Source organism: Salvelinus namaycush, chromosome 13 (assembly GCF_016432855.1).
Source record: "Salvelinus namaycush isolate Seneca chromosome 13, SaNama_1.0, whole genome shotgun sequence".
Taxonomy (NCBI): Eukaryota; Metazoa; Chordata; class Actinopteri; order Salmoniformes; family Salmonidae; genus Salvelinus; species Salvelinus namaycush.
The window spans coordinates 33609010-33629152 of record NC_052319.1 but is presented as its reverse complement, the minus strand read 5'-3'; the positions used below and the strand labels follow the sequence as shown (position 1 = coordinate 33629152).

The following is a 20143-nucleotide window of genomic DNA, read 5'->3' as shown; positions in this document are numbered from 1 at the left end:
TGCCATCTTTATGTAATGCATGTATTACTAGCCACTTTAAACTATGTCACTTTATGTTTATATACCCTACATTACTCATCTCATATGTATATACTGTACTCTATACCATCTACTCCATCTTGCCTATGCCGTTCTGTACCATCACTCATTCATATATCTTTATGTACATATTCTTTATCCCTTTACACTTGTGTGTATAAGGTAGTAATTGTGGAATTGTTAGGTTAGATTACTTGTTGGTTATTAATGCATTGTCGGAACTAGAAGCACAAGCATTTCGCTACACTCACATTAACATCTGCTAACCATGTGTATGTGACAAATGACATTTGATTTGATTTGAGTGTAATTCAGAAAGTATTTATACCCCTTGACTTGTTCCACATGTTGTTGTGTTACAGCCTGAATTCAAACTGGATTAAATAGATTTTTTCATCACCCATCTGCACAGAATACTCCATAATGACAAAGATTATTATTTTTTAAATGTTAGCAAATTTATTGAAAACAAAATACAGAAATACCTCATTTATTTATTTACACTCTTGAGTCAATACTATGTAGAAGCACACCTTTGGCAGTGATTACAGCTGTGAGTCTTTCTGGGCAAGTCTTTCTACACATGGATGGTGCAACATTTGCCCATTATTCTTTTCAAAATTCTTAGAGCTCTGTCAAATTGGTTGTTGATCATTACTAGACAACTATTTTCAGGTCTTGCAAAAGATTTTCAAGTAGATTTAAGTGAAAAATGGAACTTGGCCACTCAGGAACATTCACTGTCTTCTTGGTAAGCAACTCCAGTGAAGATTTGGCCTTTTGTTTTAGATTATTGTCCTGCTGAAAGGTGAATTAATCTCCCAGTGCCTGGTGGAAAGCAGAATGAACCAGGTTTTCCTCTAGGATTTTGCCTGTGCTTAGTTCCATCCATTTATTTTTTATCTTGAAAAACTCCTTAATGATTACAAGCATACCAATAACATGATGCAGCCACCACTAGGCTTGAAAATATGGAGATTGGTACTCAGTAATGTGTTGTGTTGTATTTGTCCCAAACATAACAAATTGTATTCAGGAAAAAAAGTGAATGGCGATGCCACATTTTAAGCAGTATCATTTTAGTGACTTGTTGCAAACTGGATGCATGTTTTGGAATATTTTTATTCTCTGTCAATTAGGTTAGTATTGTGGAATAGCTACTTGCTGTTGATCCATCCTCAGTTTTCTCCTATAACAGCCATTAAACTTGGTAACTGTTTTAAAGTCCCCATTGGCCTCATGGTGAAATCCCTGAGTGGTTTCCTTCCTCTCCGCCGCCTGAATCAGGACGGACGCCTGTATCTTTGAAGTGACTGGGTGTATTGATACACAATTCAAAGTATAATTAATAACTTCACCATGCTCAAAGGTATATTCAATGTCTACTTTTTGTTCTACCAATTGGTGCCCTTCTTCGTGAGGCATTGGAAAACCTCCCTGGCCTTTGTGGTTGAATCTGTGTTTGACTGTTTTCTTGACTGAGGGACTTTACAGTTAATTATATGTTTGGGCTACAGAGATGAGGTAGTCATTCAAAAATCATGTTAAACACTATTATTGCACACAGAGTGAGTCCATGCAACTTATTATGCGACCTGAATGAATCGTAAATTATGATGAGTGACAAAGTTACAGACGCACAAATATAGCACCCACCCAAAAATGCTAACCTTGTAATGGTGAGAGGTTAGCATGTCTTGGGGGTATGACATAAAATGCTAACCTCCTCTGTTATTGTAATGGTGAGAGGTTAGCATGTCTTGGGGGTATGATCATCATTATTCAGGATTCATTCAGGAATGTTCCATAATCATGGTAGCATCCACATTAATGTATTCTTATTTACAATAAAAGTGACTCCAAAATAACACAATACATTGTTTACCATTTATTTCTATGGTGCACAAATCTGAAACACAGACACAGAGACACAGAGACACAGAGACACAGACACAGACACAGACACAGACACAGACACAGACACAGTCACAGATACAGTCACAGATACAAACAGTCACAGAAACAAACAGTCACAGAAACAAACAGACACAGAAACAAACAGAAACAGACAGACAGATAAACAGAGAGACAGATAAACAGACAGACAGAAACAAACAGCATCAGACAGACAGACACATCATCAGACAGAAACAGAAACAGATGGATACAGACAGAAACAAAAACAGAATGACGAATAACATATTGCACACAGGTTATTCTGAGCCAAACTCTACAAAGGTAATGCAAATTGGCCTGGCACTCAGACAAGCAGCCAAAGGCTAGTATATTACCATCACAATCAGTCTGACCAACTGCCAACGCACACACCAGACACCAGACAACGACGCGCAAACACACACACACCCAAGCTCCAGACAACCCAACCTCACCAGGGGACTGGCACCCCTTTGTGATGCTAACCTCAACGTCGACAATACACCCAATCTACCCCCCCTCCCCCCCCCCACACACACAGTCCCATGAAAACAAGAAACACACCACTTTGTATCCCATGTCTCCCTACACCCACTGCCCTTCATACAGTCACACCCCTCTTTACAGACGCCAGCGCAACACAAAGGAACCACACACACACACCTACCAGTAATCATTTAATTACAACTCTGTCAACAACAGATTAGATTCTCCACTGGGCCTCCATCAAAACAACTCTGTCAACAACAGATTAGACTCTCCACTGGGCCTCCATCAAAACAACTCTGTCAACAACAGATTAGACTCTCCACTGGGCCTCCATCAAAACAACTCTGTCAACAACAGATTAGACTCTCCACTGGGCCTCCATCAAAACAACTCTGTTAACAACAGACTCTCCACTGGGCCTCCATCAAAACAACTCTGTCAACAACAGATTAGACTCTCCACTGGACCTCCATCAAAACAACTCTGGCAGAAGAGTAGAGACTGGCTGTATCCAGATCTGTCTATTATCTACCAACCACAAACATTCGCTGTCCCTCTTTCTCTGCTTCCTGTATTTATGTTGTCCCAAACATCAGCGTGACTGGAGTGTTTCAATCTGTTAACGTCAAGTCATTTATAACATTCATGACTTAACAATAAGACCCTTAGTTATAAGTAATATGGCACGTAGTTGATCTGGCAGTAATTATTAGCTCACCAGGATTCCACTGTTACTGCTTTAGGAGGAAAACCTGGTTTATCTTCAAAGACTAACATTCCACCATCACACACTAGGAGAAAACGTGTGTGTGGCTGTAATGTCCAGTCTTATTACTTTAGACAGGTAGACATGGTGTGAAGTGTGTGTGTGTGTGTGTGTGTGTGTGTGTGTGTGTATCCCTGCATGCAGGAGAGAGTGAGAGAGAGTGTGTGTTTGTGCCTGCTACATTAAGGATCACAGTGACCTGGCAGTCAACTATGAGAGAGAGAGAGAGAGAGAGAGATGGTGAGGGAAAGATTGTGAGAGGAGAGAAAGAGGACAAAGAGGGGTTAGTGATAAAGGGAGAGGATGGAGAGAGGGAGAGGGGAGAGAGGGGAGAGAGAGAGAGGGAGAGGATAAAGACGAGAGAGGATGGAGAGGGGAGAAGGAATGGCAGATGATTGAGAGGGGAGGGAGAGAGGGAGAGGGTGGAGAGGGGAGAGAGAGGGGCAGAGGGTTGAGAAGGGAGGGAGAGAGGGAGAGGATGGAGAGGGGCAGAGGATGGATAGGGGCAGAGGGTTGAGAGGGGAGGGAGAGAGGGAGATGATGGAGAGGGGAGGGAGAGGATGGAGAGGGGAGAGGAGAGACATTGCTTTGGCAATGTTAACATATGTTTCCCATGCCAATAAAGCCCTTAAATTGAAATTGAAATTGAATTGAGAGAGAGGATGGAGAGGGGAGAGAGAGGTTGAGATAGACATGTGGGATAGAAAGAGAGATAGATGAAGGGAGCGCAACCTCTTCATAGTATTGAGGAAAGATGAAGGGAGCTCAACCTCTTCATAGTATTGAGGAAAGATGAAGGGAGCTCAACCTCTTCATAGTAATGAGGAATGATTCTGAGAATCAAAGGAAGAGGTGCGAACGGAACATAAACCCTCTCCCTACATCACAACGACCAGAACATATCCCAGAAGAAGACAGGAATAGCCAGTAATAATGGAGAGATTAGGTGTGATAGAAGGAATGAAGGGGATTACAATATTAATGGGAAAAAAGAAGTGTGAAAAGGGAGAAGGAAATGATTATAAAGTTTAGAGGGGGACACTATGACCCTCTTCAGAAGTCATTCTGACATGGTACAGACACACGTTTGTGTGTGTGTATGTCAGTGTGTGTGTGTCAGGGTGACACGTGGGAGATGGTAGTGTGTACTTATCAGGTACAGCAGGCTTGCACCATCGCACACACTGTTTCCCATCTCCTCAAGACATCCTTTAGATAGGTGCTATTGAGCAAAACCACTTTGTGCCTGCTACATTAAGGATCACAGTGACCTGGCAGTTAACTATATGAGAGAGAGAGAGAGAGAGAGAGAGAGAGAGAGAGAGAGAGAGAGAGAGAGAGAGAGAGAGAGAGAGAGAGAGAGAGAGAGAGAGAGAGAGAGAGAGAGAGAGAGAGAGAGAGAGAGAGAGAGAGAGAGAGAGAGAGAGAGAGAGAGAGAGAGAGAGAGAGAGAGAGAGAGAGAGAGAGAGAGAGAGAGAGAGAGAGAGAGAGAGAGAGAGAGAGAGAGAGAGAGAGAGAGAGAGAGAGAGATGCCCTAGAGCACACAAAAAACTATACATACCTCATCCTAAACATCGGCGCCACAGGTCAATTCCACAAAGCTGAGAGACAACGGAAGAAGGGCCTTCTATGCCATCAAAACTCACCAACCAATAATTAATAAAATAGGACAAACACCAAATTGAGACTCTGCATGCAGAATTCTGCAAAAAAATCCTCCATGTACAATGTAAAACACCAAATAATGCATGCAGAGCAGAATTAGGCCGATAACCGCTAATTATCAAAATCCAGAAAAGAGACAATCATTTCTAGAACCACCTAAAAGGAAGCGATTCCCAAACCTTCCATAACAAAGCCATCACCTACAGAGAAATTAACTTGGAGAAGAGTCCCCTAAGCAAGCTGGTCCTGGGGCTCTGTTCACGGACAAAAACAAACGCCATAGAGCCCCAGGACAACAACACAATTAGACCCAAACAAATCCAGAGAAAACAAGATAAATAGCATTCTAGCATGCTATTTGGCCCTAAACAGAGAGAACACAGTGGCAGAATACCTGACCACTGTGACTGACCCCAAAGTTAAGGAAAGCTTTGACTATGTACAGACTCAGTGAGCATAGCCTTGCTATTGAGAAAAGCCGCTGTAGGCAGACCTGGCTCTAAAGAGAAGACATGCTATGTGCACACTGCCCACAAAATTAGGTGGAAACTGAGCTGCGCTTCCTAACCTCCTGCCAAATGTATGACCATATTAGAGACACATATTTCCCTCAGATTACACAGATCCACAAATAATTCTAAATCAAACCCAATTTTGATAAACTCTCATATCTACTGGGTGAAATACCAGTGTTCCATCACAGCAGCAAGATTTGTGACCTGTTGCCACAAGAAAAGGTCAACCAGTGAAGAACAAACACCATTGTAAATACAACCCACATTTATGTGTAATGTTTCCTGTACATTTTTTACTATCTACTTCACTTGCTTTGGCAATGTAAACATGTTTCCCATGCCAATGAAGCCATTTGAATTGAATTGAGAGAAAGAGATATGTTGACTATGTATAGGAGAGGCTGTACTTCTGTCCAGGTCACGCTGACCTGAAGAACCACTCTAAGTTGGTAACTTCCACCTGAGCATTATGTGTGTCGGTGTTTGTGTGGGGTGGGGAACCCACCTAGAGTCATATGTGTGTGTGGGGTGGGGAACCCACCTAGAGTCATATGTGTGTGGGGTGGGGAACCCACCTAGAGTCAAATGTGTGGGGGGTGGGGAACCCACCTAGAGTCAAGTGTGTGGGGGGTGGGGAACCCACCTAGAGTCAAATGTGTGGGGGGTGGGGAACCCACCTAGAGTCAAATGTGTGGGGGGTGGGGAACCCACCTAGAGTCAAATGTGTGGGGGGTGGAGAACCCACCTAGAGTCAAATGTGTGGGGGGTGGGGAACCCACCTAGAGTCAAATGTGTGTGGGGTGGGGAACCCACCTAGAGTCATATGTGTGGGGGGAGGGGAACACACCTAGAGTCATATGTGTGGGGGGTGGGGAACACACCTAGAGTCATATGTGTGGGGGGTGGGGAACCCACCTAGAGTCAAATGTGTGGGGGGTGGGGAACCCACCTAGAGTCAAATGTGTGGGGGGTGGGGAACCCACCTAGAGTCAAATGTGTTGGGGGTGGGGAACCTACCTAGAGTCAAATGTGTGTGGGGGGTGGGGAGCCCACCTAGAGTCAAATGTGTTGGGGGTGGACACCCCACCTAGAGTCAAATGTTTTGTGGGTTGGGGAACCCACCTACAGTTAAATGTGTGTGGGGTGGGGAACCCACCAAGAGTCAAATGTGTGGGGGGTGGGGAACCCACCTAGAGTCAAATGTGTTGGGGGTGGAGACCCCACCTAGAGTCAAATGTGTGTGGGGGGTGGGGAACCCACCTAGAGTCAAATGTTTGTGGGGTGGGGAACCCACCTATAGTCAAATGTTTGTGGGGTGGGGAACCCACCTAGAGTCAAATTTGTGGGGGGTGGGGAACCCAACTAGAGTCAAATGTGTTGGGGGTGGGGAACCCACCTAGAGTCAAATGTGTGGGGGTGGGGAACCCACCTAGAGTCAAATGTGTGTGGGGTGGGGAACCCACCTAGAGTCAAATGTGTGGGGGGTGGGGAACCCACCTAGAGTCATATGTGTGGGGGGTGGGGAACCCACCTAGATTCAAATGTGTGGGGGGTGGGGAACCCACCTAGAGTCATATGTGTGGGGGGTGGGGAACCCACCTAGATTCAAATGTGTGGGGGGTGGGGAACCCACCTATAGTCAAATGTTTTTAGGGTGGGGGAATCCAACTAGAGTCAAATGTGTTGGGGGTGGGGAACCCACCTAGAGTCAAATGTGTGGGGGTGGGGAACCCACCTAGAGTCAAATGTGTGTGGGGTGGGGAACCCACCTAGAGTCAAATGTGTGGGGGGTGGGGAACCCACCTAGAGTCTTATGTGTGGGGGGTGGGGAACCCACCTAGAGTCTTATGTGTGGGGGGTGGGGAACCCACCTAGAGTCAAATGTGTGGGGGGTGGGGAACCCACCTAGAGTCAAATGTGTTGGGGGTGGAGACCCCACCTAGAGTCAAATGTTTTGTGGGGTGGGGAACCCACCTATAGTTAAATGTGTGTGGGGTGGGGAACCCACCAAGAGTCAAATGTGTGGGGGGTGGGGAACCCACCTAGAGTCAAATGTGTGGGGGGTGGGGAACCCACCTAGAGTCAAATGTGTGGGGGGTGGGGAACCCACCTAGAGTCAAATGTGTTGGGGGTGGAGACCCCACCTAGAGTCAAATGTGTGTGGGGGGTGGGGAACCCACCTAGAGTCAAATGTTTGTGGGGTGGGGAACCCACCTATAGTCAAATGTTTTTAGGGTGGGGGAATCCACCTAGAGTCAAATGTTTTGTGGGGTGGGGAACCCACCTATAGTCAAATGTGTGTGGGGTGGGGAACCCACCAAGAGTCAAATGTGTGTGGGGTGGGGAACCCACCAAGAGTCAAATGTGTGGGGGGTGGGGAACCCACCTAGAGTCAAATGTGTTTGGGGGGGGGGGGACCCACCTATAGTCAAATGTGTGTGGGGTGGGGAAACCACCAAGAGTCAAATGTGTGGGGTGTGGGGAACCCACCTATAGTCAAAAATGTGGGGGGTGGGGAACCCACCTAGAGTCATATGTGTGGGGGGTGGGGAACCCACCTAGAGTCAAATGTGTGGGGGGTGGGGAACCCACCTAGAGTCAAATGTGTGGGGGGTGGGGAACCCACCTAGTCAAATGTGTGGGGGGTGGGGAACCCACCTAGAGTCATATGTGTGGGTGGTGGGGAACCCACCTAGAGTCAAATGTGTGTGGGGTGGGGAACCCACCTAGAGTCAAAAATGTGGGGGGTGGGGAACCCACCTAGAGTCAAAAATGTGGGGGGTGGGGAACCCACCTAGAGTCAAATGTGTGAGGGGTGGGGAACCCACCTAGAGTCATATGTGTGGGGGGTGGGGAACCCACCTAGAGTCAAATGTGTGGGGGGTGGGGAACCCACCTAGAGTCAAATGTGTGGGGGGTGGGGAACCCACCTAGAGTCATATGTGTGGGTGGTGGGGAACCCACCTAGAGTCAAATGTATGGGGGGTGGAGAACCCACCTAGAGTCAACTGTTTTGTGGGGTGGGGAACCCACCTATAGTCAAATGTGTGTGGGGTGGGGAAACCACCAAGAGTCAAATGTGTGGGGTGTGGGGAACCCACCTAGAGTCAAAAATGTGGGGGGTGGGGAACCCACCTAGAGTCAAATGTGTGGGGGGTGGGGAACCCACCTAGAGTCATATGTGTGGGGGGTGGGGAACCCACCTAGAGTCAAATGTGTGGGGGGTGGGGAACCCACCTAGAGTCAAATGTGTGGGGGGTGGGGAACCCACCTAGTCAAATGTGTGGGGGGTGGGGAACCCATCTAGAGTCATATGTGTGGGGGGTGGGGAACACACCTAGAGTCATATGTGTGGCGGGTGGGGAACCCACCTAGAGTCAAATGTGTGGGGGGTGGGGAACCCACCTAGAGTCAAATGTGTGGGGGGTGGGGAACCCACCTAGAGTCAAATGTGTTGGGGGTGGGGAACCTACCTAGAGTCAAATGTTTTGTGGGGTGGGGAACCCACCTATAGTCAAATGTTTGTGGGGTGGGGAACCCACCAAGAGTCAAATGTGTGGGGTGTGGGGAACCCAACAAGAGTCAAATGTGTTGGGGGTGGGGAACCCACCAAGAGTCAAATGTGTGTGGGGGGTGGGGAACCCACCTAGAGTCAAATGTGTTGGGGGTGGGGAACCCACCAAGAGTCAAATGTGTGGGGGGTGGGGAACCCACCTAGAGTCAAATGTGTTGGGGGTGGAGACCCCACCTAGAGTCAAATGTGTGTGGGGGGTGGGGAACCGACCTATAGTCAAATGTTTTGTGGGGTGGGGAACCCACCTATAGTCAAATGTGTGTGGGGTGGGGAACCCACCAAGAGTCAAATGTGTTGGGGGTCGGGAACCCACCAAGAGTCAAATGTGTGGGGGTTGGGGAACCCACCTAGAGTCAAATGTGTTGGGGGTGGAGACCCCACCTAGAGTCAAATGTGTGTGGGGGGTGGGGAACCCACCTAGAGTCAAATGTGTGGGGGGTGGGGAACCCACCTAGAGTCAAATGTGTTGGGGGTGGGGAACCCACCAAGAGTCAAATGTGTGGGGGGTGGGGAACCCACCTAGAGTAAAATGTGTTGGGGGTGGAGACCCCACCTAGAGTCAAATGTGTGTGGGGGGTGGGGAACCCACCTATAGTCAAATGTTTGTGGGGTGGGGAACCCACCTAGAGTCAAATGTTTTGTGGGGTGTGGAACCCACCTATAGTCAAATGTGTGTGGGGTGGGGAACCCACCAAGAGTCAAATGTGTTGGGGGTCGGGAACCCACCAAGAGTCAAATGTGTGGGGGGTGGGGAACCCACCTAGAGTCAAATGTGTTGGGGGTGGAGACCCCACCTAGAGTCAAATGTGTGTGGGGGGTGGGGAACCCACCTAGAGTCAAATGTTTGTGGGGTGGGGAACCCACCTATAGTCAAATGTTTGTGGGGTGGGGAACCCACCTAGAGTCAAATTTGTGGGGGGTGGGGAACCCAACTAGAGTCAAATGTGTTGGGGGTGGGGAACCCACCTAGAGTCAAATGTGTGGGGGTGGGGAACCCACCTAGAGTCAAATGTGTGTGGGGTGGGGAACCCACCTAGAGTCAAATGTGTGGGGGGTGGGGAACCCACCTAGAGTCATATGTGTGGGGGGTGGGGAACCCACCTAGATTCAAATGTGTGGGGGGTGGGGAACCCACCTAGAGTCATATGTGTGGGGGGTGGGGAACCCACCTAGATTCAAATGTGTGGGGGGTGGGGAACCCACCTATAGTCAAATGTTTTTAGGGTGGGGGAATCCAACTAGAGTCAAATGTGTTGGGGGTGGGGAACCCACCTAGAGTCAAATGTGTTGGGGGTGGGGAACCCACCTAGAGTCAAATGTGTGTGGGGTGGGGAACCCACCTAGAGTCAAATGTGTGGGGGGTGGGGAACCCACCTAGAGTCTTATGTGTGGGGGGTGGGGAACCCACCTAGAGTCTTATGTGTGGGGGGTGGGGAACCCACCTAGAGTCAAATGTGTGGGGGGTGGGGAACCCACCTAGAGTCAAATGTGTTGGGGGTGGACACCCCACCTAGAGTCAAATGTTTTGTGGGTTGGGGAACCCACCTACAGTTAAATGTGTGTGGGGTGGGGAACCCACCAAGAGTCAAATGTGTGGGGGGTGGGGAACCCACCTAGAGTCAAATGTGTTGGGGGTGGAGACCCCACCTAGAGTCAAATGTGTGTGGGGGGTGGGGAACCCACCTAGAGTCAAATGTTTGTGGGGTGGGGAACCCACCTATAGTCAAATGTTTGTGGGGTGGGGAACCCACCTAGAGTCAAATTTGTGGGGGGTGGGGAACCCAACTAGAGTCAAATGTGTTGGGGGTGGGGAACCCACCTATAGTCAAATGTGTGGGGGTGGGGAACCCACCTAGAGTCAAATGTGTGTGGGGTGGGGAACCCACCTAGAGTCAAATGTGTGGGGGGTGGGGAACCCACCTAGAGTCATATGTGTGGGGGGTGGGGAACCCACCTAGATTCAAATGTGTGGGGGGTGGGGAACCCACCTAGAGTCATATGTGTGGGGGGTGGGGAACCCACCTAGAGTCAAATGTGTGGGGGGTGGGGAACCCACCTAGAGTCAAATGTGTGGGGGGTGGGGAACCCACCTAGAGTCATATGTGTGGGTGGTGGGGAACCCACCTAGAGTCAAATGTATGGGGGGTGGAGAACCCACCTAGAGTCAACTGTTTTGTGGGGTGGGGAACCCACCTATAGTCAAATGTGTGTGGGGTGGGGAAACCACCAAGAGTCAAATGTGTGGGGTGTGGGGAACCCACCTAGAGTCAAAAATGTGGGGGGTGGGGAACCCACCTAGAGTCAAATGTGTGGGGGGTGGGGAACCCACCTAGAGTCATATGTGTGGGGGGTGGGGAACCCACCTAGAGTCAAATGTGTGGGGGGTGGGGAACCCACCTAGAGTCAAATGTGTGGGGGGTGGGGAACCCACCTAGTCAAATGTGTGGGGGGTGGGGAACCCATCTAGAGTCATATGTGTGGGGGGTGGGGAACACACCTAGAGTCATATGTGTGGGGGGTGGGGAACCCACCTAGAGTCAAATGTGTGGGGGGTGGGGAACCCACCTAGAGTCAAATGTGTGGGGGGTGGGGAACCCACCTAGAGTCAAATGTGTTGGGGGTGGGGAACCTACCTAGAGTCAAATGTGTTGGGGGTGGGGAACCTACCTAGAGTCAAATGTTTTGTGGGGTGGGGAACCCACCTATAGTCAAATGTTTGTGGGGTGGGGAACCCACCAAGAGTCAAATGTGTGGGGTGTGGGGAACCCAACAAGAGTCAAATGTGTTGGGGGTGGGGAACCCACCAAGAGTCAAATGTGTGTGGGGGGTGGGGAACCCACCTAGAGTCAAATGTGTTGGGGGTGGGGAACCCACCAAGAGTCAAATGTGTGGGGGGTGGGGAACCCACCTAGAGTCAAATGTGTTGGGGGTGGAGACCCTACCTAGAGTCAAATGTGTGTGGGGGGTGGGGAACCCACCTATAGTCAAATGTTTTGTGGGGTGGGGAACCCACCTATAGTCAAATGTGTGTGGGGTGGGGAACCCACCAAGAGTCAAATGTGTTGGGGGTCGGGAACCCACCAAGAGTCAAATGTGTGGGGGTTGGGGAACCCACCTAGAGTCAAATGTGTTGGGGGTGGAGACCCCACCTAGAGTCAAATGTGTGTGGGGGGTGGGGAACCCACCTAGAGTCAAATGTGTGGGGGGTGGGGAACCCACCTAGAGTCAAATGTGTTGGGGGTGGGGAACCCACCAAGAGTCAAATGTGTGGGGGGTGGGGAACCCACCTAGAGTCAAATGTGTTGGGGGTGGAGACCCCACCTAGAGTCAAATGTGTGTGGGGGGTGGGGAACCCACCTATAGTCAAATGTTTGTGGGGTGGGGAACCCACCTAGAGTCAAATGTTTTGTGGGGTGGGGAACCCACCTATAGTCAAATGTGTGTGGGGTGGGGAACCCACCAAGAGTCAAATGTGTTGGGGGTCGGGAACCCACCAAGAGTCAAATGTGTGGGGGGTGGGGAACCCACCTAGAGTCAAATGTGTGGGGGGTGGGGAACCCACCTAGAGTCAAATGTGTTGGGGGTGGAGACCCCACCTAGAGTCAAATGTGTGTGGGGGGTGGGGAACCCACCTAGAGTCAAATGTTTGTGGGGTGGGGAACCCACCTATAGTCAAATGTTTGTGGGGTGGGGAACCCACCTAGAGTCAAATTTGTGGGGGGTGGGGAACCCAACTAGAGTCAAATGTGTTGGGGGTGGGGAACCCACCTAGAGTCAAATGTGTGGGGGTGGGGAACCCACCTAGAGTCAAATGTGTGTGGGGTGGGGAACCCACCTAGAGTCAAATGTGTGGGGGGTGGGGAACCCACCTAGAGTCATATGTGTGGGGGGTGGGGAACCCACCTAGATTCAAATGTGTGGGGGGTGGGGAACCCACCTAGAGTCATATGTGTGGGGGGTGGGGAACCCACCTAGATTCAAATGTGTGGGGGGGGGGGAACCCACCTATAGTCAAATGTTTTTAGGGTGGGGGAATCCAACTAGAGTCAAATGTGTTGGGGGTGGGGAACCCACCTAGAGTCAAATGTGTTGGGGGTGGGGAACCCACCTAGAGTCAAATGTGTGTGGGGTGGGGAACCCACCTAGAGTCAAATGTGTGGGGGGTGGGGAACCCACCTAGAGTCTTATGTGTGGGGGGTGGGGAACCCACCTAGAGTCTTATGTGTGGGGGGTGGGGAACCCACCTAGAGTCAAATGTGTGGGGGGTGGGGAACCCACCTAGAGTCAAATGTGTTGGGGGTGGACACCACACCTAGAGTCAAATGTTTTGTGGGTTGGGGAACCCACCTACAGTTAAATGTGTGTGGGGTGGGGAACCCACCAAGAGTCAAATGTGTGGGGGGTGGGGAACCCACCTAGAGTCAAATGTGTTGGGGGTGGAGACCCCACCTAGAGTCAAATGTGTGTGGGGGGTGGGGAACCCACCTAGAGTCAAATGTTTGTGGGGTGGGGAACCCACCTATAGTCAAATGTTTGTGGGGTGGGGAACCCACCTAGAGTCAAATTTGTGGGGGGTGGGGAACCCAACTAGAGTCAAATGTGTTGGGGGTGGGGAACCCACCTAGAGTCAAATGTGTGGGGGTGGGGAACCCACCTAGAGTCAAATGTGTGTTTGGTGGGGAACCCACCTAGAGTCAAATGTGTGGGGGGTGGGGAACCCACCTAGAGTCATATGTGTGGGGGGTGGGGAACCCACCTAGATTCAAATGTGTGGGGGGTGGGGAACCCACCTAGAGTCAAATGTGTGGGGGGTGGGGAACCCACCTAGAGTCAAATGTGTTGGGGGTGGAGACCCCACCTAGAGTCAAATGTGTGTGGGGGGTGGGGAACCCACCTAGAGTCAAATGTTTGTGGGGTGGGGAACCCACCAAGAGTCAAATGTGTGTGGGGTGGGGAACCCACCAAGAGTCAAATGTGTGGGGGGTGGGGAACCCACCTAGAGTCAAATGTGTTTGGGGGGGGGGACCCACCTATAGTCAAATGTGTGTGGGGTGGGGAAACCACCAAGAGTCAAATGTGTGGGGTGTGGGGAACCCACCTAGAGTCAAAAATGTGGGGGGTGGGGAACCCACCTAGAGTCATATGTGTGGGGGGTGGGGAACCCACCTAGAGTCAAATGTGTGGGGGGTGGGGAACCCACCTAGAGTCAAATGTGTGGGGGGTGGGTAACCCACCTAGAGTCAAATGTGTGGGGGGTGGGGAACCCACCTAGAGTCATATGTGTGGGTGGTGGGGAACCCACCTAGAGTCAGATGTGTGTGGGGTGGGGAACCCACCTAGAGTCAAAAATGTGGGGGGTGGGGAACCCACCTAGAGTCAAAAATGTGGGGGGTGGGGAACCCACCTAGAGTCAAATGTGTGAGGGGTGGGGAACCCACCTAGAGTCATATGTGTGGGGGGTGGGGAACCCACCTAGAGTCAAATGTGTGGGGGGTGGGGAACCCACCTAGAGTCATATGTGTGGGTGGTGGGGAACCCACCTAGAGTCAAATGTATGGGGGGTGGAGAACCCACCTAGAGTCAACTGTTTTGTGGGGTGGGGAACCCACCTATAGTCAAATGTGTGTGGGGTGGGGAAACCACCAAGAGTCAAATGTGTGGGGTGTGGGGAACCCACCTAGAGTCAAAAATGTGGGGGGTGGGGAACCCACCTAGAGTCAAATGTGTGTGGGGGGTGGGGAACCCACCTAGAGTCAAATGTGTTGGGGGTGGGGAACCCACCAAGAGTCAAATGTGTGGGGGGTGGGGAACCCACCTAGAGTCAAATGTGTTGGGGTGGAGACCCCACCTAGAGTCAAATGTGTGTGGGGGGTGGGGAACCCACCTATAGTCAAATGTTTTGTGGGGTGGGGAACCCACCTATAGTCAAATGTGTGTGGGGTGGGGAACCCACCAAGAGTCAAATGTGTTGGGGGTCGGGAACCCACCAAGAGTCAAATGTGTGGGGGTTGGGGAACCCACCTAGAGTCAAATGTGTTGGGGGTGGAGACCCCACCTAGAGTCAAATGTGTGTGGGGGGTGGGGAACCCACCTAGAGTCAAATGTGTGGGGGGTGGGGAACCCACCTAGAGTCAAATGTGTTTTGGGTGGGGAACCCACCAAGAGTCAAATGTGTGGGGGGTGGGGAACCCACCTAGAGTGAAATGTGTTGGGGGTGGAGACCCCACCTAGAGTCAAATGTGTGTGGGGGGTGGGGAACCCACCTATAGTCAAATGTTTGTGGGGTGGGGAACCCACCTAGAGTCAAATGTTTTGTGGGGTGGGGAACCCACCTATAGTCAAATGTGTGTGGGGTGGGGAACCCACCAAGAGTCAAATGTGTTGGGGGTCGGGAACCCACCAAGAGTCAAATGTGTGGGGGGTGGGGAACCCACCTAGAGTCAAATGTGTTGGGGGTGGAGACCCCACCTAGAGTCAAATGTGTGTGGGGGGTGGGGAACCCACCTAGAGTCAAATGTTTGTGGGGTGGGGAACCCACCTATAGTCAAATGTTTGTGGGGTGGGGAACCCACCTAGAGTCAAATGTTTTGTGGGGTGGGGAACCCACCTATAGTCAAATGTGTGTGGGGTGGGGAACCCACCAAGAGTCAAATGTGTTTGGGGTGGGGAACCCACCAAGAGTCAAATGTGTGGGGGGTGGGGAACCCACCTAGAGTCAAATGTGTTGGGGGTGGGGAACCCACCTAGAGTCAAATGTGTGGGGGGGGGGGACCCACCAAGAGTCAAATATGTGCGTGGGGGGGGGGGGGTCCCACCAAGAGTCAAATGTGTGTGGGGGGGGGACCCACCAAGAGTCAAATATGTGTGGGGGAGGGGGGTCCCACCTAGAGTCAAATGTTTTGTGGGGTGGAGAACCCACCTATAGTCAAATGTGTGTGGGGTGGGGAAACCACTAAGAGTCAAATGTGTGGGGTGTGGGGAACCCACCTAGAGTCAAATGTGTGGGGGGTGGGGAACCCACCTAGAGTCAAATGTATGGGGGGTGGAGAACCCACCTAGAGTCAACTGTTTTGTGGGGTGGGGAACCCACCTAGAGTCAAATGTGTTGGGGGTGGGGAACCCACCAAGAGTCAAATGTGTGGGGGGTGGGGAACCCACCTAGAGTCAAATGTGTTGGGGGTGGAGACCCCACCTAGAGTCAAATGTATGTGGGGGTTGGGGAACCCACCTATAGTCAAATGTTTGTGGGGTGGGGAACCCACCTAGAGTCAAATGTTTTGTGGGGTGGGGAACCCACCTATAGTCAAATGTGTGTGGGGTGGGGAACCCACCAAGAGTCAAATGTGTTGGGGGTCGGGAACCCACCAAGAGTCAAATGTGTGGGGGTTGGGGAACCCACCTAGAGTCAAATGTGTTGGGGGTGGAGACCCCACCTAGAGTCAAATGTGTGTGGGGGGTGGGGAACCCACCTATAGTCAAATGTGTGTGGGGTGGGGAACCCACCTATAGTCAAATGTGTGTGGGGTGGGGAACCCACCTATGAGAAGCACAAATGTGTGGGGGTGGGGAAACCCACCTTTGCGTCAAATGTGTGGGGGGTGGGGAGACCCACCTAGAGTCAAAGTTTTGTGGGGTGGGGAACCCACCTATAGTCAAAATTGCCGCCCTCTGTGTGGGGGTGGGGGAACCACCAAGAGTCAAATTTGTGTGTTGGGGAACCCACCTAAGTCAAATGTTGTGTGGGGTGGGGAACCCACCTAGAGTCAAATGTTTTGGGGTGTGGAACCACCTAAGTAAAATGTGTTGGGGGTGGGGAACCCACCTAGAGTCAAATGTTGTGTGGGGGTGGGGGATACCCAACCTAGAGTTCAATAGGTGTGTTGGGGGTGGGTGGGGAACCCACCTAGAGTCAATGTTTGTGGGGTGGGGAAAACCCACCTAAGTCAAATGTGTGTGGGGTGGGGAACCCACCTAAGTCAAATTTTTGTGGGGGTGGGGAACCACCTAAGTCAAATGTGTGTGGGTGGGAACCCACCAGAGTCAAGGTTTGGGTGGGGAACCCACAGAGCAAATGTGTGGGGGGTGGGGAACCACCTAGAGTCAAATTGTGTGGGGGGGGGGAACCCACCAGAGTCAATGTGTGGGGGGGGGACCCACCAGAGTCAATGTGTTGGGGGGCGGGGGAAACCACCTAGACGTCAAATGGTGGGGGTGGAACCCACCTAGCAGTCAAATGTGTTGGGGGGTGGGGAACCCACCTAGAGTCAATGTTTGTGGGAGTGGGCCACAAGTCAAAGTGTTTGTGGGGTGGGAACCCACCTAGAGTCAAATGTTTGTGGGGTGGGGAACCACTAAGTCTAAATTGTGTGTGGGGGGGAAACCCACCAAGAGTAAAATGTGTGTGGGGTGGGGAACCCACCTAGAGTCAAATGTGTGGGGGTGGGGAACCCACCTAGAGTCAAATGTGTGGGGGGTGGAACCACCATAGAGTCAAATGTGGGGGTGGTGGGGAACCCACCTAGAGTCAAATGTGTGGGGGGGGGGAACACCATGTCAAAGTAGTGGGGGGTGGGGAAACCCACCCGAGTCAAATGTGTGGGGGGTGGGGAACACAAACTAGAGTCACAAATGGTGGGGGGGTGGGACCCACTAGAGTCAATCTGTGTGTGGGGTGGGGAACCCACAAAGAGTCAAATGTTGGGGGTGGGAACCCACCTAGAGTAACAATGTGTGGGGGTGGGAACCCACTAGAGTCAAATGTGGTGGGGGGTGGACCCACCTAAGTCAAATGTTGTGGGGGTGGGGAACCCACCTAGAGTAAAGTTGTTGGGGTGGGGACCCACTAAGTCATGTGTGGGGGGGACCCACCAAGAGTCAAATGTGTGGGGGGAACCCACCAAGAGTCAATGTGTGGGGGTGGGGAACCCACCTAGAGTCAAAGTGTGTGGGGGGTGGAGACCCACCTAGAGTCAAATGTGTGTGGGGGTGGGAACCCACCTAGAGTAAATGTTTGGGGGTGGGGAACCCACCTAAGTCAAGTGTTTGGGGGTGGGGAACCCCACTAGAGTCAAAGTTTGTGTGGGGTGGGAACCCACCTAAGTCAAATGTGTGGTGGGGTGGGGAAACACAAGAGTCAATGTGTGGGGTGGGGAAACTAAAGGATTCAAATGTGGGGGGTGGGGAACCCACCTAGAGTCAAAATGTGTGGGGGGGGGGCCACATCAGAGTCAAATGTTTTGTGGGGTGTGGGAACCCACTAAGTCAAATGTTGTGGGGTGGGGAACCCACCTAAGAGTCAAATGTGTGGGGTGTGGGGAACCCACCTAGAGTCAAAATGTGTGGGGGGTGGGAAACACCTAAGTCAAATGTGTGTGGGGGTGGGGAACCCACAGAGTCAAATGTGTGGGGGGTGGGGAAACACTAGAGAAAATGTGTGTGGGGTGGGGAACCCACCTAGAGTCAATGTGTGTGGGGGGTGGGGAACCCACCTAGAGTCAAATGTGTGGGGGTTGGAGACCCACATAGAGTGGAAATGTTTGTGGGGTGGGGAACCACCTAAGTCAAATGTGTGGGGGTGGGGAACACACAAGAGTCAAATGTTGTTGTGGGGAACCCAACTAGAGTCAATATGTTGTGGGTGGGGAACCCACCTAGAGTCAAATGTTGTGGGGTGGGGAACCCACCTATAGTCAAATGTGTGGGGGTGGGGAACCCACAGAGTCAAATGTGTGGGGTGTGGGCACCAACTAGGTCCAAAGTGTGGGGGGTGGGAACCACTAGAGTCAAATGTGTTTGGGGGGTGGGGAACCACTAGAGTCAATGTGTGGGGTGGGGAACACGCTAGAGTCAAATGTGTTGGGTGGGGGAACCACCAAGAGTCAAATGGTGGGGGGGTGGGGAACCCACCTAGAGTCAAATGTGTTGGGGGTGGAGACCCCACTAGAGTCAATGTGTGTGGGGGGTGGGGAACCACCTAATCAAATGTTTTTGGGGTGGTGGGGAACCCACTAGAGTCAATGTTTTGTGGGGTGGGAACCCAACCTATAGTCAAATGTGTGTGGGGGGGGAACCCACAAGAGTCAAATGTGTGTGGGGTGGGAACCACCAGAGTCAAATGTGTGGGGGGTGGGGAACCACACTAGATTCAAATGTGTGGGGGTGGGAACCCACTAGAGTCAAAGTGTGGTGGGTAGTGGGAACCCCCCTAGAGTCTAAATGTTTGTGGGGTGGGGAACCCACCTATAAGTCAAATGTTTGTGGGGTGGGGAACCACCACCTAGAGTCAAATGTTTTGGGGGTGGGAACCCACCTAAGTCAAATGTGTGTGGGGTGGGGAAACCACTAGAGTCAAATGTGTGGGGTGGGGAACCCCACCAGAGTCCAAATGTTTGGGGGGTGGTGGGAACCCACCTAGAGTCAATATGTGTGTGGTGGGGGGGGCCCCCCAAAAACCTTCAGGAGTGGCAAATGTTTGTGGGGTGGGGAACCCAAGACTATAGTGAGAAAGTGTGTGGGGGGGAAACACAAGAGTCAAATGTGTAGAGGGTGTGGGGAACCCACCTAGAGTCAAATGTGTTTGTGGGTGTTGGGGAACCCACCTAGAGTCAAATTTGTGGGAGGCTGGGAACCACCCTAGAGTCAAATGTGTGTGGGGGTGGGGAACCACCTAGAGTCAAATGTGTGTGGGGGTGGAGACCACACTAGAGTCAAATGTGGGGGGTGTGGGGTGGGGGAACCCACCTAGAGTCAAATGTGTTGGGGGTGGGAGACACCCACCTAGAGTACAGTGTTTGTGGGTGGGAACCCACCTATAGTCAAATGTGTGTGGGGTGGGGAACAACCAAGAGTCAAATGTTGTGTTGGTGGGGAAACCCACCTAAGTCAAATGTTGTGGGGTGGCGGACCCACCTGAGTCAAATGTGTGTGGGGTGGGGAACCACCATATAGTCAAAGTGTGTGGGGTGGGGAACCACCAGAGTCAAATGTGTGGGGTGGGGAACCACCAGAGCAAATGTGTTGGGGGTGGGGAACCCCACCTAGAGTCAAATGTGTGGGGTGGGGAACCACCTAGTATTGGTCACACATGGTTGTGGGGTGGGAACACCTAGAGTCACAAGTATTGTGGGGTGGGGAAACCCACCTATAGTCAAAGTGCGGGTC

The 20143-nt window shown here is 51.5% G+C and overlaps 1 protein-coding gene across 1 annotated transcript in view; it reads right to left on the bottom strand.

Moving 5' to 3' along the window:
- Window positions 1–1933: 1933 nt before the first annotated feature.
- LOC120058102 (unconventional myosin-XVI-like) overlaps window positions 1934–20143 on the bottom strand; it is a 121651-nt gene continuing 103441 nt past the window's right edge. The window contains exon 11 of the mRNA XM_039006577.1: window positions 1934–1948. Coding sequence (XP_038862505.1) covers window positions 1934–1948 — 15 coding nt within the window. The remainder of the gene's footprint in view (window positions 1949–20143) is intronic.